At 40.6% G+C, this 18,115-nt stretch overlaps 1 protein-coding gene across 3 annotated transcripts in view; it reads left to right on the top strand.

Annotated features, from left to right (window-relative positions):
* Positions 1–16,632, top strand: part of ano8b (anoctamin 8b) — a 37,522-nt gene extending 20,890 nt beyond the window's left edge. For 2 of the 3 annotated variants that reach the window (XM_075485708.1, XM_075485710.1), the window contains exons 4-19: positions 3,165–3,303; positions 3,388–3,484; positions 3,684–3,800; positions 3,977–4,104; positions 4,196–4,357; positions 4,446–4,598; positions 4,908–5,034; positions 5,229–5,284; positions 5,386–5,460; positions 7,547–7,794; positions 8,126–8,285; positions 8,382–8,771; positions 9,317–9,508; positions 9,710–9,841; positions 10,775–10,885; positions 12,495–16,632. In XM_075485708.1, coding sequence (XP_075341823.1) covers positions 3,165–3,303; positions 3,388–3,484; positions 3,684–3,800; positions 3,977–4,104; positions 4,196–4,357; positions 4,446–4,598; positions 4,908–5,034; positions 5,229–5,284; positions 5,386–5,460; positions 7,547–7,794; positions 8,126–8,285; positions 8,382–8,771; positions 9,317–9,508; positions 9,710–9,841; positions 10,775–10,885; positions 12,495–13,232 — 3,025 coding nt within the window. In that variant the 3' untranslated portion in view covers positions 13,233–16,632. The remainder of the gene's footprint in view (positions 1–3,164; positions 3,304–3,387; positions 3,485–3,683; positions 3,801–3,976; positions 4,105–4,195; positions 4,358–4,445; positions 4,599–4,907; positions 5,035–5,228; positions 5,285–5,385; positions 5,461–7,546; positions 7,795–8,125; positions 8,286–8,381; positions 8,772–9,316; positions 9,509–9,709; positions 9,842–10,774; positions 10,886–12,494) is intronic. The other variant, XM_075485709.1, reaches the window with a different exon arrangement.
* Positions 16,633–18,115: the final 1,483 nt, after the last annotated feature.

Below are 18,115 nucleotides of genomic sequence, written 5' to 3'. Positions count from 1 at the left end.
CCTTTTATGTCCTATATTCTTTAACAGTGAGGCTGAAGTTATGATTAATCAGTCTTTCGTCATTGTTTTTTGTTAGTAGATATATTTTACATTTTTGTCTAAAGAAATATTAGAAAATAATTTTCTTTACATGTAAGGTAATGTGATATCTTATTATGTTTCATCTGGTACCTGAAAATCTTCAGTTGACCATAAATTGAAGTGAAAAGCTGCGAGATCTCGTAATGAACTTTGTACTTTTGATCAAAACTGATATTTCACCATCATACAGTACATTTTCTCCAATGTTGCAATGCAGAAGTGGTTGGAGGTTTTGAAAATGGCCTTATCCTAGCCCCCTCTCTAGTTGAGAGTTGAGAAAACTGTTGCCTCTCATGTTCTAAATATGAAGTCAAGAGAAAATGAAGAGGAAATAAGCCTGACTGGTGACGGGTAATATCTTCATCTTGACCTCATTGGCCCCTTTAAGTTAAGCCAAGCTCATCATCAACTCTATAACACTTGGAACCAGGAAAACAAATTAGTTTACTTAGTAACATATTGAAGGGTTTCATTTTAATTTCTTTTTCTTCAACTGTTTTATATATATATGTATGTATATGTTTAAAACTCTTTGATTGTTTATGTGTGCCCTGTGAGCTTCAGTAGAATCAGATCTGCTGTCATGACCTGGTGCAGGCTGTTCTGTAACTGTTGTTTTAGCTGTAGCTGTATCCATTCATCCCCTCATTACTTTGGCCAGAATGTACGTAAGAAGTTACAAGTAAGAATAAGCTATTTTTGTCCACCGTGGAAGAAATGAGCAAAACTGCCTATGAATAATGCATGACCTCTTCCTTCAGTAATTTGTGGTGTGGTTATTTTTAAATGCTACAACTAGACTTGGAATGTGAAATACAAAAATATCTGTGCTGTTCTGTGTTGGTGTGAACTTTGTTTATTGTAGTTATGTACTTAGCTGCAGCTATAGGAGGCATAACAGTCTAGCTCTCTACGTTGTGAATCATATGCCATGAAGCAGCCAGATGCACTCCTCTCCTTTTGGTTTCAAGTTAATTAAGTTTTTCTTTTTCTTTTCTGTCTTCAAGAGTTCAGCCAAATTGTTGGGATTGTTTTTACTTTGACTGTGCTGCCTGGAGTTGTGTTTGTTTTCAACCAAGACCTCAGGAAAAATAGGGCTGAGCCCAGGGCCATTTTAATCCAAGTGCTGACTCTGATGTACGAACACTGAGAAATACAATCCAAGGGATCAAGGTGGCGGCAGTTCTGCACCTCGTTTCTCCGCTTGACAAATATTGAGCCCTGTTTGCTGACTGTGCATTTAACAATGTGCCCCTCAAATAAAATGTTTTGCCCATGAATGGAATAGGAACAGATGGATGGACAGGAGGAAAAGGGAAAGATGAAGCGGTGGTAGAGAAAACCAGTGCTGCTAAAGCAAGAGATTTACTGTGGGGGGAGATGGAGGCAAAATGAGAAAAAGGAAGAAGTAGGGAAAGGTGATGAAAGGTGGTGAAGAGATGGACTGAGTGCTTTCTAAAAGTGTGCCAGTGGGTTTTAGATGAAATGCTCAAGGGAAATGATTGTTGCATGATCCAGTCTTTTTTTTGACTGGACTCATTCCTCAGCTCTGACTGGGCACTGTACTTCGTGCCATCCTGAGTTCTGCTGAGTTTCATTTGTACACATTATGTCTGATAGATATTTGCTAAATTAGCATAAACCTCAGAAGCAAAGCCCTCCCTCAGCAGTATTCTGCTCTTTAACAAGGTTAGCGGTGTACCAACATTACCTTTTACTGCTTCTCAACATTTATGCTACCTGTTTGTGGGGAGAGAGGGTGTAAGAAGCAAAAACCTTGAATAAAAGTCACACCATGAGCTGCACGTCTCTGAAAAGGCCTTAAAGTGTACTAAACAGTTGGTTTTAATAGAAACAGCCTTGTTTTGTTGTACCTCAGATAGAGACCTTGTGATGCTGCTGTATTCTTCAGATGTAGAAGCTTACATCTTGCATTCTGATGTAATCCATCATGGTGCTGCCCGCACTAACTATACTGCCCCTCCAACTGCTCGCAGCTGCTTGATGGATGGATGTTCCCATCCCACCTAAGCTGTGCTCCCAGATGTGACTATATATATATATGTGTGTGTGTGTGTGTGTGTATATATATATATATATATATATATATATATATATATATTTATATTTATATTATAATATTATATATATATAATATATAATATATATATAATAATAATATATATATAATATTATATTTATATATATAAAAAAAAAATTGGCACATGTGAGAGCGATGTGAGCTGCTAGCCTATAGGGAACGGAAGGCGTGGTGCTGCATTATCATTGCAATTTCAGTACAAGGCCACCGGGAAGGACAGAAAGAGGAGAAAGGAATGATGGGATGAGGGGGTGTTGGGGAGGCGTGGAAGAGGTAAGAAATCTGATATAATGACTGAACAGGAAGGGTAACGGATATGAGACGATGAGAAAGAGGGTTGAGCTCCATGCTGGTCTATACTATGCTTTAGTATTATACTGAAATTTATCCTGAGCATTAAGAAGTCAGTCAACTGAGGGTTATTGTTATTATTGTTATTATAAATTAAACAGTTGATACATTTTCTGTAATTGACTTTGGTCTCTGGGTATAAGCTGATACTCCCCACCATTTAGTTTAGAACTGAAGAAGCCTTTCGGATAAGAGGTGAAACGTCTTTAAGATCCAAGAAGTCCAGTTGCCCTTATTCAAGCTCTTAGGATTACCATGACCTGGATGACTAAGAATCCTCAACAACTTATTGACAGTACAGTTCCCTCATAACCCATGACAAAGGATTTCACAATGCAGAAAACATAGCTTGATTAACAGGAGTTGATGTTTTTTTTCTCAGATGGAAAAAACAATGCTTTTTTGCGGTTACTATACAATCGCTCTCAGTACTGCTCCCTCCGCCTACATGTTGTGTGGTAAAACCGCCAGAAGAATGCAACAGCTTGGGGGTCATCACAATGTGTCAGTTCTGAGAGGTGTGGGCAGTTGGTAACAAAAGCAGATGTAATCAAAGCAGATTGAGGGGAAAATAGTCCTGCCACATGTTAGAAAAGTAAAATGAATAAAAACTGTGTTGCTGTTGATGCAGTTTACTGCGTGGTGCTGAGGAAATGGGACTGAGGAAGGCGGTGAAACCCGAGTTTGGTGGCGGAACGCGAATCTTCTCCTGTGAAGAGGACTACATCTATGAGAACATCGAGAGCGAGCTGTGCTTCTTCACTTCACAGGTCAGTGTCTCACATACTAACACACAGAGGCAATGAATGTGCTCATGTCTTTCTCACATTGCTTTCTGTTTTTCTTTGTTGCAGGAGAGACAGAGCATCATTAGATACTGGCTGGACAATCTACGTGCCAAACATGGGGAGGTTCTTCATAATATCAACTTCCTAGAGGGCCAGCCAATCAGTAAGCAGCATCCTTTATCAGCACAGTGTAGCTTAACACTGATATTTGTATTTATTAATCCTAAGGCACATCTTTGACTGGCTTTGGAAATAATCTTTTTGTTGGATCTGATTGTCCCCTTTCTCTTTCTGTCTTCTTCTATTTGTTTCTCTCTCTAACAAATGAGTGAATTTTGTGCTTTTTGGTTGACTGTTTGCAGTCCCAGAGTTGAGTGCGAGAGGTGTGATCCAGCAAGTATTTCCTCTCCACGAGCAAAGGATCCTCAGTCAGCTGATGAAGTCTTGGGTGCAGGCTGTTTGTGAGAAACAGCCTTTAGGTCCGTGTCTCAAATATTGCATCCATAAACACACAAGAGCAACCACATCACAGTTTGAATCGCTCACTTTGCTTGTTTGCGGTACTTTGCTCTTTGTTTTTTACTCTCTTTTCTCTGACAGAGTCACTGACAAAATGTTGATATTGTAATCTGAACTATCAAATTGGTATTTACAGATGATATCTGTGACTACTTTGGGGTAAAGATCGCTATGTACTTTGCCTGGCTGGGTTTCTACACCACTTCTATGTTATATCCTGCTGTGATTGGGTTTGTGCTCTGGATGCTCACAGAGTCAGATCAGGTGAGGAGAACTCACCTTTAAAGCTTAAATTATTAAGTAAAAATGTCAGCACCTGATCACGGTCAGAAACGGCATGTTTGTGTTGTCTCAGACGAGTCGTGACATCTGCTGCGTGGTGTTTGCACTGTTCAACGTGGTGTGGGCCACTCTGTTTTTGGAGCGGTGGAAGAGGAGGGGTGCTGAGCTGGCGTACAAGTGGGGAACTCTGGACACACCCGCCGAATCCCTGGAGGAACCACGACCTCAGTTTCGGGTGAGAGGATCTAAAGCTTTGATTCCTCTTAACTTTTGATCCTCCTCTCTTTCTCTCTTTCATGTTGTTTCATGCTTTCTGTCTGCAGGGAATCAAGCGCTGCAGCCCTATAACCGGATGTGAGGAGTTCTACTATCCTCCATGGCGGAGGCGTGTATTCAGGTGGCTGGTCAGCCTGCCCATCTGTATCCTCTGTCTTTGCTTTGTCTTCCTGGTCATGCTCATCTGCTTTGAGCTGCAGGTCAGTCTGCTATCAACAGTTTAAAAAAATAAATAAATATCTGCTGCAGTGGTAGGATTGGTGGTGGAAATCTGACTCCACAACCTTTTTGTTTAGTTTATGGGTGGATTCAAAAAGCCTCTTAAACATGTTCGTTATTTGATAGCTACATCAAGACACCACAGACAATACAGATTACAGATACCGATAATTCCAGAGCAGATTCTTTATCCTTTACTGTTTCAGTGCAGTGACACATAAATGCATGTTTGCACTCGATGTCTTTTGTGAGGTCGACCAGTAAGAAGCCTCTTTTTTCTGTATCTGCAGGAGTTTGTGATGGGGATCAAGGAAATGCCTCGGCTAGCTCGCTTCATCCCCAAAATCATGCTAGCTATCACTGTGACCGCATGTGACGAGGTGTACAGGAAAATCGCCTGCTGGCTCAATGACATGGGTGAGAGTTGAGCTTAACTAATCCAAATGTACACTCACAACTGAACTTCTCTTGATAAAGAAATATGTCTGTGATTCATTCACATTCATTGTGGATCTTTTGTTATCTCTTTTAAACACTAATTCCTAATTGCTTTTAATTTAGCAGTGTATTGCATTCTTATAGTGTTGTTCGCTTATGTTATATTTCCACAGAAAACTATAGACTCCAGAGTGCCTATGAGAAAAATCTCATCATCAAAATGGTTCTTGTAAGTGGATTTCTCTCACTACCAGTGTAATACAGTCATACCTTTTCAAAATGTTGATTTTTCACACAGTTATCTTCACTTTGCATTTCTTTCTCTTATAGTTTCAGTTTGTAAATTCTTATCTCAGCCTTTTTTACATTGGATTCTACCTCAAAGACATGGAGCGCCTGAAGGAGGTACAAAACATCCCCGTTCTTATATTGTTCAAACGTTGTCCAGCCATCATACATTTGAATGTCTTGTAGCAGTCTTTCATTCTTAAATGCTTTCCGCGGTCTGCTTATTTGCATTGACTTCCCTGCCCATTCATCCACACATCCACCCATTTGTCCATTTGTGAAAGATGCTGCTGGTGTTGTGTCTGTTACGGAGTCTGCAGCGGCAGGTCCGGGTCAATTTGCTGCCTTCCCTGATCTTCAAGATCCAGACATTTGTGGTCTCTGTTCCCTGGTTCTTCAGGGCTTTACTCAGGTCCAAAGTATGACTCTTGTTAAGCCTTCCTAGGAGGGACTAAAGGTTGATTTTTATTTATTTTTTATTTTTTTTGGAGACCTTTGCTCTATTGTGCTCAATACTTGGGAGGCTTGTGACTTGAGCTTTTTTTTTTTTTTAAAGAATTTATCATTTATCAAAATCTCTCATTACATCCTTCCATTGCTCTTGAACAGGGCCACCTCATCTCTGCATGATATTGTATCGTTCTATATGTGATTTTGGCTTTTCCTTCCTATATTTATGTGGAGGCATTGGGGATTTTTGGTCTCTTCCTTCCATGCTGTTTTTGTGAATATTTTTTTCCTCACACTTAAAATTCTCTTCCCACAGTCTGTCACTTTCTGTTGCACTCTCAGCTAGAGTGGCACCTCGCTGGGTTTTTCATTATCTGTTAACATCCTCCTGACTCTATAGTTTTTCCTTGTCCAACCAGTAGAGCCCAGATTCTCCAAATATTTGCTCAAGTGTATTTACTTTCTGTAGGACAAGTCCACACAGGAGTTATCATGCAAACAGGGACATAACCTTGAATATATATATAAGCAGATGTGACTTTCCAGTCTAATTAGGTAACAAAAATAAAATCTGGTAAAAGTGTACAAAATCTTTAATCATCTTTTTTGTTAGCTTTTGATTTACTCTGTCACAATCAAGCAAAAACTATGTGCTTTGCTCTTAAGTGTCTCAGTTGTATCTGTGCTGGTAGCAGTGGGAGAACAGTAAGTGCTTTCCTCAGTTCCCTAGAAACTGAAAATATTGTGTCCGTATCCTGTGAGGAATTCATTGTGGCTGTGTGTTTGCATTCTGTGCTGTAGCGACGGCATATAAAATATTGTGTGTCAGCGATGTTTGACTTGAGGACAATTGGATTGAGGTTAAAGTCAATAATGAACTGTAAGCTCTGTGATGCCGCAGTTCTTGAAAAAGTTCTTGTTGTCCTCTGGGTACAAAGATATTAAGAGGAACGAAAACGATATTCCTGCTCAGTTTGGAGTGTTAAAGCAAAATTTGCATTCTTATTGTTTTTGCCAACATGGGAAACAAAGCAACATTATCACAGTAAATCCTGATGAGGAAAAAAGCTGAAGGTGTCTGAGCACAGTTTAATCAGTTTAATCAAATAAACCAAAATAATGTATTTGGTTAAAATTTGTTCACCAAGTGGTGGAAATAATCACTCACTGCAAAGAAAAGGGAGATTAGCTAGTTACAGTACATCAGAGCAGAACCAAGAAGTCGGTATCGGAAACACAATGTGGCCTGTTTGCCATATTGAGTCTTTGTTTGAACGAATGATGGTTTGTATATCTTGCCATGTCATAGTTGTTTCTCTTGTTTAGTTAAGATATTATTGCAAATGTTAGTTAGACCGTTGTACGAAATGTGCTCACAGCTTCAAATTCAAATGAAAAGTGGTTTCAGTCAAGTTATCAGTAATGTTAAGTGAATCAGATGGAGGTTAAAACTGGCTGCACTGCTTCCTGTATGTTCTTTGATGTATGTTACACCTCTGACACAAATCAATCACAAATAGATCTTCTTGTGATTTACTTGGAGATGGAACTTACACCCTTAATTGTCTTTTTATTGAGCTGATCCATTTTCTTGTGGGTTCTCGCATTTGTGATCATTTCCTCTCTCTGTCCTGTAGTCTTTGACTAACCCCTAGCATTCTTAGCTGATTTTGCCAGGGTGTTCCTCATAAATGCTATCATTGGTTTCTTCTGTATTCTCTCAGTGTGGTGACTGTTTTCGTCTCCTTGTCAGATGCTGGCCACTCTACTCATCATCCGCCAGTTCCTTCAAAATGTGAAAGAGGTGCTGCAGCCTTACCTGTACGAGCGCCACAAGCTGGGGGAGCTCACACTGAGAGGTGTGTGGGACCTGATGCTCTCAGTGCTGCTTAAATATGCCCGGCTGGCAGCTGGAAAAGCCCAGGCCTCTCCCACTGACCAGACCATGCCAGGGCCTGGACTGAGGGGCACCAGGCCTGGAGTGTGGCACCTGGAACGAAGGTCAGAACCCTTAACCTCTAAATCTGTCCCTAAAGAAATTAAATACAAATATGATGAAGAGCTTGTTAGTACAGAGAAGACAAAATAATATGTTTAAAAAACTGACAATGATCATTTACACCAAAGGTCACAGGATTAGTCACTACAAACACAATTGCTTGGGTTCAAATAGAAAACCACTTTGTCTTCCGCTGTCATTGTTTGTGTGTTGCCTCCCATTATGATTCATGCCAGTCAGACATTGAGTAAATAGACCTTCGGAACACTACTGCGAGGGGATAACGCACAGTATGTCTCATGTCCCACTGTCTCTGCCTTCAATTGCTCTCAGGGAAAAGAAGTGTTTGAACGGTGGATGTGGAGTGGCTGATGAGGAGGAGGGAGGTGAGAGAGACGAGGCTGACAGCGGGAGGTTCAGTGAAGGAGAGACAGAGGAGGAAAGTTTGATTGATTGCGGCTTGAAGCTGAGGAAAGTCAGCTTCATAGAGAAGGTACGATACTGTGTGATGTGCATGACGTCCTCATGTGTGACACTTCTATAACTTTTCGTAACAGTAAATACAGTAACAATAGTTGTTTTTATCAAGGTGGACAGAAGGCCAGCCTGTAGTGGACCCCCAATGGAAAACAGTTTTCTTGAAGACGGGAGCCCCACTATGGTTGAAAAAGGAATGGACCCTGCCTCTGTGTTTGAAATGTGCGACGACGATGATGATAATGGGATCCATGATGTGAAGGACTCTGGAGGGGGCGGGACTGAGGGAAATAATGCTGCTGCTGCTGCAGCTGCTGGCAGCGCTGCCTCGCTGCCCTCTGGGCCTGAGAGCAGCACATCACTGCGTCACAGGAGAAGAGGCCGGAGTGTAGAGAGGCCCGAGCCCAAAATGAGAAAAGAGTCGTGGATAGATCCTCCTGAGGAGAGTGAGAGCACAACGATCACTCAGGCTGAGATGGAGAGCTGCATGCAGACATATGCCGTAAGAAGGAATCTTTACAAATTTTAAGCGGCACAATTTTAGTATAACAAATTTTTATTTTTGCTATTCAAAAACATCCAAACTCTTTTCTTTAATTTGCTACTACATCTCATGCTGAATGGGAAGTAGAAAACGTTCACAGCAACAGCTAGAGATCAGGGCACACAAGTCACTGTTTAATTCTGTTTTTTAAAAACATTTTTGCTTTCTCTAATTCTTTGCCCTCCTCGCTTTGAAAAACATTACACTAACACTCAGAAAATGTAATATTTTAAGGTTTTCTTTCACTTTTTTTTTCACTCTTTCACAGATTTTCATTGTAGAATCTGCTACATAAACTATTAAGATTTACAGTCACAGTCTTTACAATTGGAATAGACTGAAAAATGTTGTTTTAATATTAGGTGAACAGCAGCCAAATGGTGAACCCTTCTACTAGTGTCAGAGTCCATATATAAAGCTCTGAAGCCTGAATTGAGGATTTCATTCAGACTGCATTAGCAGGTTATAGCCGTGGTTTAATGCACCAACTTGTCCTCCATCAGGACACCTTCCAAGACTATCAAGAGATGTTTGTCCAATTTGGCTACGTGGTGCTCTTCTCGTCTGCCTTTCCTCTGGCTGCCATGTGTGCTCTCATCAACAACATCATTGAGATTCGCAGTGATGCCTTTAAGCTGTGCACTGGGCTGCAGAGGCCATTTGGGATCCGAGTGGAGAACATCGGCCAGTGGCAGGTAAGAAACTAAAAGTTCACTAATTTTTTTGCTTTGCTTCTAAGTTCAAATATTTTAGCGATACCGCCATATGGTGTGTAGGTGGTAAGGCACTGGCAAAGAAAATCAAGAATATTTTGTACTTGTGTCAACATTACCACCATTTTAAAATGGAGTCAAATTTAAAATGGTATGAAACACTTTTCTTTTCCTCGTTCACAGACTGCGATGGAAGCCATGGGCCTCATTGCCATCATAGTGAATTGTTACCTGATTGGTCAGTGCGGTCAGCTACAGCGCCTCTTTCCCTGGCTCAGCCCTGAGATGGCCATCATTTCCATTGTCATCCTCGAGGTACCACAGCTTAGAGCAGTACTATTTCTACTTTCTACTTTTTTTTTTTTTTTTTTTTTTTTTTTTGTGGTATCAAAAGTTTCGAAATAAGAAATAAGTTTCTCACATTCCAACACAGAATGTACGCTAACATAAAATCTGCCAGGTTGTTGGGCTGCAAACTCAACTGCTCCAGTTTGATATTTTGTCACCTGAAAGGCTTGGAGGGCTGTATGGCTTTAACTATTTTCTTAAACTTGTTAACATGTTCATAAGATTTTTTTTTTTAATGTGACATATCATGAGCAAAATCAGTCATCAGTGCTATAGCTCAGGATTTCTGCTTTGAATCTGCAGAGCACCGACAGTCTCAGGAAGGCGAGTTCAAAAAGAAGTGTTTGATGGGTTCTGGGTGCTGCACATCTCTTTTGTATGTGTTGTGAAGAACCGATGAAATGAGAAGCTAGAAAGCTAAAGGAGAAGTTGGGCAGGGGTTTCACATGGTGGTGAATGTTACTATATCGCAGTCCTGCCAACATATCTCCCGAAATGTTACGTTGGACAAAAGGTGTCTGGCAAACAAACTACCGTATAAGAGAATCGAAACATCGCGTCCGTTCAGATTGATATTCACACATACAAAACGGGTTTTGTTAAAGCATGAACAAATTATTAAGAGCACCGCCGATGTTGCTCCTACTGCCTGTAGTATATTCAGATGTGAGTTGTGTCAGCTCTGCACTCTGTGCCTGTCTATTTTAAGAAAGAGGTAAACAGCTTAAAGCTCTGTCTTGGCCTAATAAAGATGTCAGGCGTACCAAGAGGACAATTTTGCAGCCCAAATGTTTTTGAGCTGGAAATACCTTCAATAACATATTGAAACACTGTGGCATATTTCTGAACTCTTGGATATTGATACATTTTTTCTCTTTTCTACCTATCCGTCTGTTGCAGCACTTTGCAATCCTCCTGAAGTACGTCATCCATGTGGCTATTCCTGACATTCCTACGTGGGTCAGAGAAGAGATGGCTAAACTTGATTATCAGCGCAGGGAGGCCTTTAAGGTAAAGATGAGGCAATATGAGACAAATTAAATTTTTCATAGCGACATCGCATGTAAGAAATTAAGTTTTGCTTCCAAAATCTCTAGGTCCTCAACAGGCTACTTACTTAACTTTCTGGTGCACAATGATTCTGATGCTTTACTGCAGCACTGTTGGATTATTATTTTCAGACCAATACATATGAACCAATATTTTCTTCACAACAGACCATAGAAAACATGTCAAATGTTGAAAGTGAGACATTTTACCACATGGCAGTAACATGTCTTCAAAAAGCTGGGATGAGGGCAAAAAAAGGTTGGAAGAGTAAGGAACACGATCCAACTAAATGAGTTCATGGGTCAGTAACAGATTTAGATATAAAAAGAGAACTTTAGAGAGTCTTTCAGAAGTAAAGATGGGCAGAAGTTTATGAATGTGAACATTCATCAATGTAAAATGGGTAAGATTTTGATTATTTAATCATTTATTAAAAAAATCAAAAGATTCTGGAGATATGTCTGTACAAGGGACAAAGATGAAAATCAGTACTGAATGCAAGTGATCTTTGGGTCCTCAGACATCACGGCATTAAAAACAGACATGATTCTGTCATGGAAATCACTGCATGAGCTCAGGAACACGTCCGGAGATCATTGTCCGTGAACACAGTTTGCTGTGCCATCCACAAATGCAGGTTAAAGCTCTATCGAGCAAAGAAGAAGCCATCTCTGAACATGATCCAAAAACATCACCATCTTCTCTGGGTCAATTAAAATCAGGTTGAAAACTGTTGTGGTTTCGATGAAACAAAATTTCAAAATTTTGTTTTAAATCATTGATCGTCCATATGCTCTGGACTAAAGAGGGACCATCCAGCTTTCTGTCAGAGCTTAGCTTAAATCCTGCATCTCTGATGGTATTGGGTGCATTGGTGACTGTGGAACTGGCAACTCCAGTTGCCAGAGTGGAAAGGCACCAATGCTGAAAGGTATATACAGGTTTTAGAGCAATGTGTTCTCCCATCCAGATTATCTCAAGAAAGCATAGCTTTGCAGTAGAAGAGTCTGGGTACTGCACTGGCCTGCCTTCAATCCAGAACTTTCACAAACTGAAACACCAAATACAACAAACAAGACCCAGGACTGTAAACAGCTCGAGTCCTCTATCAGACAAGAATGGGACAACATTCATCCTCCAAAGGTCAAGCAGCTGGGCTGGTGAGGGGATGCTGCACAGTGATAAACATGGCCCTGTCCCAATTTTTTTGAGCTGTGCTGCTACATCAAATTTAAGATTAGCTGATAGTCTTCATGAAATGGTAAAATATCTCACTTTCAACATTTGATGTTTTCTATGCTGTGAATAAAATATGGGTTTATAGGATCTGCAAATCATTGCCTTCTGTTCTGTTTATTTACATTTTACGCAGCTGTAGAACGATCATTGCATTACAGTCAGCTATACTGCACAATAAAGCCAAGAGATTAGTTTGTAGTGGCCTCTGCAGCAAGATTCTTCCTGTAGTCAGGCTTTTGTTAGATGGGTAGCAGTGCAGTATTGGATTGGTTATCTGGGTTAGTGCTGATTCTAGTAAACACATCATGTGAATGTTTCTGTTCCTCTGCAGAAGCATGAGCGGCAGGCGCAGCAGCATTACCAGCAGCTGCAGCGGAGGAAGAGGGAGGAGGAAGAGAGGCAGAGGCAAGCGGAGCATATGGCCCGCAGAGAGAGGGAGCGGGACGACGGCAAAAATGACTCCTCTGGGGATCACCACCACGACAAAAATCACAGCAGCAAATCTCGTTCCGGGGGTGGAGGGGGAGGGGCCAGCAGCTCGGACAAACCCAAAAGGCCGAGCTCTCTTTTGGCCAATAATAATGTGATGAAGCTGAAGCAGATCATCCCACTGCAGAATAAATTCTCCTCAAGTGGCGCCCGCTCCCCTCAGTCACCCACTGGCAGCGAGCCCAAACTGCCTGGATTCTTGAGCTTCAAATTCCTCAAGTCACCTGAGAATAAAAAGGAAGGCGCTACAGCTTCTTCTGCTGCAGCCACTTCCACCACAGCGACAGCATCATCGTCTTCATCTTCATTATCAGGTAGCAGCTCTCAGGAGCGTTCTCAGTCACCCAGTAAAGCCTTCAACCCCGGGAAATTGTTTAACTTTGGGAAATCTGAAGGAGGAGCGTGTGTGAACGGGGCTCCACTGCCCAGATCTGGAGAAGGATCATCATCGCAGGTATCGGAAAGACAGTCTTCCCGGTCTGACCTGAATGGTGTTCCCGATGAGATCCCCTCGCCTGGAGGTGAAGGCTCCGAGAACGGACATACCACAGACTTAGACCTAGCCAGTTCTAAAATGTAGTGGCTCGAGTTAGAGAAAACTTGTCCTTGGTTACATCTCAACTGAAGAGCTGATGTGCTTACGGTGAGGAAAGGCCTGACATAACCTCTGTGCTGTCACAGGCCGTGTGTGGAGGTACGTGAAGCAGCAACCGACGAGAGATAGCTGGTGTTTTGGTTTGCTACTATGCTGAGAGACAAAAAACAGGCTTTGTAAGACAGACGTAAGCCCTTCTATCATGACCGAAATATAACACACACACACACACACACACACACACACACACAGACCTTTAGACATACAACACAGAAATTCTTCCTTGTCTGCAATACATAAAGAAATGCATGAGCTGCGTTTCTATTATTTTCAGCCTTTAAAGCAGAGAGCTTTGTTTCTTCTAGTCAGAAGTTGTAACATCTCAGTGGCCTCGCACCAGGACACACACAACGGCCCGTTGTGGAGGAAATGTATTTTAAAAAAAAACGTACATGGTGGTATGAAAAAAAATTGCAGATTGTATATCAAATAACTAATGAGTGTTTTTTTTCTTTTTTTTCTTTTACCCGTCACAACAAGTGATCATTAGATATCCTTCTCATTCTTAATTGTGAGGATTTCTTGGGCCCTTCACTTTTACAATGAAGCGGAAAAATGGAAAAGCAATATCGATCAGTGTTTAAATAGTTCTTATCACAAAAGCCCTCCATCTGTAGTCGTCCCTGATAGATCACCCGCTTTATTTTGTAAGCAGAGGTGATGTCGGAGTTCTCAGCTTTCCTCATTTCCCCGTGGCAGATTTTGTTCAAAATGAAAGTCGCGTAGTCGCTACCAGTATTTTTCCCCAAGAGAAACAAAAAAAAAAGAGAAAAAATAATTGATGGAGGTGATTTTTGAGAAAGTGGAGCATGGATGCCTGTTGCGTGCTGTTCTCCATCCAAGCCCGTAGAGCGCCTTGTAAACACAGATGGTGCTTCAGTGCACACACTCCAGCCAGACTTGGCAAATGAGAATAAAATTAAAGCAGAAAGACTTGAACTAAACCCTGACATCACATCTCTCCCTTCAGGCGATAGACCCGAAAACCAGCCAGTCTCATTAAATTATGCAAAAGCTGGATTTCTTTTTTATTTCCTCCTTTTGCAAACTGAGAGTATCTTCTCCCCTGTCCTTGTTCTAATCAGATATGTAATTAAATAATATTCAGATGGGCTTATTAATCGTAATTTATTTTACAATATTTGCTTTCATTATATGATTTTTATAAGCATCTTTTGGAGATTTGATTTTTTTCAACCAAAGTGGTTGCCATTAAACCATGATGCGCAGTATTCTAAAAAAAATAAAAATAATTTAGGCTCTAAATGAAAAAGCTCATCTAACCTCATATTAGAGCAGGATATGGTTAAGAGGAAAAACAGCTATTGGAGTCGGGGTTGAATATCTTACCCCGCCCTCTCACAGGCTACAGATGGGGCATTCGTCAGTGAGGTTTTTCAGGCATCTTGGAGTCCTTGCCACATATGGATTAGGACTGTGGGTCTTTGTGGTCATGTGATGCCACACTGACTCGATGCCTATGGGCTGTATCTCTGAAAGGGCCAAAGCTGTAGTTTGAAGATTGTTTTTCACAACTACATCAAAAAGTGCTCAAAGCTTTTGTAATACGCTGTCTTCATGTTATGCTGTATGTCAACTCTCTTTATGGTAGAAAAACATGTTCCTCAAGTAAGCCCCATCATCTACCATCAACCAATATGTCAATTCTGCTGGGTCTCCAGAAGGTGGTGCCAGTTTGTCTGCCTGTAGAAAATGTTCTTGAACCTCTTGTTCAAATCCTAGATTTACTATTAAGTCATGAAATCAGTCACTTGTCATCAGTATAGCAGCAACATTTGAGTGTCAGCCTGCACTTTAGGTGTGCTTTTAAAGGGAAATGCGTTATGGAGTCATAGATGTCACACACACTGAGAAAAGGCCATCACACTGTACTGTGGGTTGTGAGACAGAAACATTAACTATGCATTTCCACATTGTTACTTCTGGCAAGGATTTTTGGCAATAACACTGAGTTTGAATTGACTTGCAAGACAGTAAATCTAAACTAACATCCCCTAGCTGCAGTTCCAGCAGCATCATTCCTCGTCATTTTATACATCTTTTCTTTATATTACTTCAGTTTCATCATGAAAAATATTTTCATCCAGTGGCCAATTTGTGTTAAAATGATTTACAAGCTCGAAACTGATTTATTTATTTTTTTCTCTGTATTTTTGTTGCCACCTTTCATGTTTAAGCTCATTTAAAGAAGAGAACAAGCGCTCACACAGAAAAAGTCAAAAAGATCTAATGCAATACAGAAGTGGATGTCGTTGTCTAAATAATCTGACTGTCACTCTGTGGTGTGTTGTTTCTGCTGTTCATTGCAAGTGTAAAATAAGAATTGCAGAGCTGAGAACATTCATGCCATCATTGTCAATTGTTCTCACAGGCTGGCAGAGGCGCATTGTTACAGAGAATCGGAATAACAGAGCCGTCAGTGGTACAAGGTAGCTGAGTCCAGTCTCATTAAAACCTGTATTCGTGCAGCATTTGGATTTCAGGGATAAATGACATGATGCAATAGCATCCATTCATCATCATTTGCAAAATTGTGTAGAGAACAAATCAGTATTCTGAAGGAGAAAGTGGAAATCTGGGCGTTTTGCTGCTGAGTCACAGTGAACCGGAGTTTGGTCATTTCCGTATGTGTGAAGTTCCACCTTATTCAGGTAGAATGAACAGCTTGACAGGTTAGAAATGGAAAAGATTAAGCAATTTATTTCTTTTGTCCTTTTACTTTTGGCAGCTGTAAGATATTTTGAAAACACAAGATCTTGAAACAAGCATTAATCGAAGTAACATATCGTAAACTGCTTTGAGTTTCATGGAAAACTTAATCCTGCGTCTGAAACAGCATCATCAGACGGGCAAAGCACAGGCATCCCTCGAATGGAGAGAGCAGCTCGGACCACTGAGACTCATCACATCTCTAATTCAACGTTAACAGAACAGTAGTTCTTCAAAAAGTTCGGTCTTATCTTCACTCTTACCACATTATCAGTGTAATGAGAAGTCTGTGCAAGAAGACTGAGTGGGTTTAGTAAATGTCTCGTGTTCTGGATTTTTGGTTGGATGTCAACTGGTGATATTCTCACCAAAGCTACATTAAAACCTGACCCTAACCTCACAATTAAGACATCTTCATGGAAGCCTCACTGACAGAACATCAAACGCTCTTCCAATGTACAACTGTACAAAAAAAAAAAAAGATCTTTTAAAGAAAAATACTGGGGAAAAAAATGGGAGTATTTATTTCTTTTAATTTATTTTGTCATATTTTTGTAAACTCTGGAAAATAGTTAATAAAACTCTTTCAAATGCAGTGAATGTTTTTGACTAGTTTGTTCCTTCAATACCGTCATCGTGCTTGTTTTACTTCCACCCTCACAAATTAGTGATGCTCCGATCAGCATTTTTTGGACCGATCACCGATCACCGATCACCAAAATCATGATCTGCCGATTGCCGATCACTGCCGATCATGGAAGGAATCGGACATTTCCATGCCTTTCATCTAGCAGAGAGTGCACCATTTATAGAAATGAAACTGCCAGAGGTAGCTGGGGACATGTAGAACAAGAATCTGGTGAAGTTTGCAGAAAACAATTGTTTTTTTTACTTTCTATTATTATTTTAATCTGCCCATATACATCATCCACTGGGTATGATTTCAGCATCAGATTATTAAACAATGATGCAGTGAAATAACTTGAAAATCACCACAGAGGTAGCTGGGGACATGTAGAACAAGAATCTGGTGGAGTCGGCAGAGAACATTTTGATTTGGTTTTAAGGAAGTTTTCAAATCTGACTATGCAGAAATGAGTTTGATTCTGAATATGCTTCAATAATTTTGTTCTATCATTTTGTTTTAATCATTAAAAAGAATGTAGTAAAAAAAACAACCAAGTAATGACAGGTGTATGTATTCCAACAAATGAAAATCAACTTCGATATAGATTACTGAGTTTACGGGGTGCACTTGAATGCACCATAAATCGCTCACACGCTTTACCGTATGAAGCGATGTAAACGGGCACTCGATTTTCAAGTGTAGCTAGCGCGAAGCGCAGATGGCGTGACCGCAGTAAGTTTCACATCTTTCTGACACACTTTGAAGAAATTCCAGACAGGAGAGGTCATGTTGTCGAGAAGCACTGTAGAGGTTTTGCCTGTTCGGTTCTGTACACACGTCCCGTACCACATTAGAAAGTGGTTGCTAGTAATTTACGTCAAAAAAAAAAAAAAAAAAAGCTTGTAATTACGTCACGTGATCGGCTTTTTGATCGGCATATTTTTCCGATCGCCGATCAGGCTATTTTTGGGCATTATCGGCCGATCATGATCGGCAGCCGATCGATCGGAGCATCACTATCACAAATGTTAAAACTTTTAAAACTCAGACTTAAGGTTGAAATTCACCTCGTTAGTTTTGGCAAAATCTTTTTGACAAGACTACACGGAAAATGTCTGCTCCTGCTTCGGCACAGGACACACACATTTAAAGTAACACACACAGGAAAGAAAACAAACAGTTTAAATCCAGTTTTATTTGAGCAAAGCTAAAAAGAACATCTGATTGAACACATGAGATGGGCAAGGCTTAGGGTGTAGTTCAACAGTCTATCAGAGCAGAAGCATAGTGTGGTTTTATGCTTGAAAAACGGGGTATTTACACTGTATGTAGGAACCACACTGTCAACCCACACTGCAGCATCGACTGACAAAAGAACAGGAGGCTTCAATGCGACTCTGCTGGGCAGTGATAAGAACATTTACCAAAAAGACGAGCTAATTTATTCAGC

The sequence above is a fragment of the Odontesthes bonariensis genome, chromosome 15 (assembly GCF_027942865.1).
Source record: "Odontesthes bonariensis isolate fOdoBon6 chromosome 15, fOdoBon6.hap1, whole genome shotgun sequence".
In the NCBI taxonomy this organism is placed as follows: Eukaryota; Metazoa; Chordata; class Actinopteri; order Atheriniformes; family Atherinopsidae; genus Odontesthes; species Odontesthes bonariensis.
The sequence above is the reverse complement of the archived record's forward strand: the minus strand, read 5'-3'. Positions and strand labels throughout refer to the sequence as shown.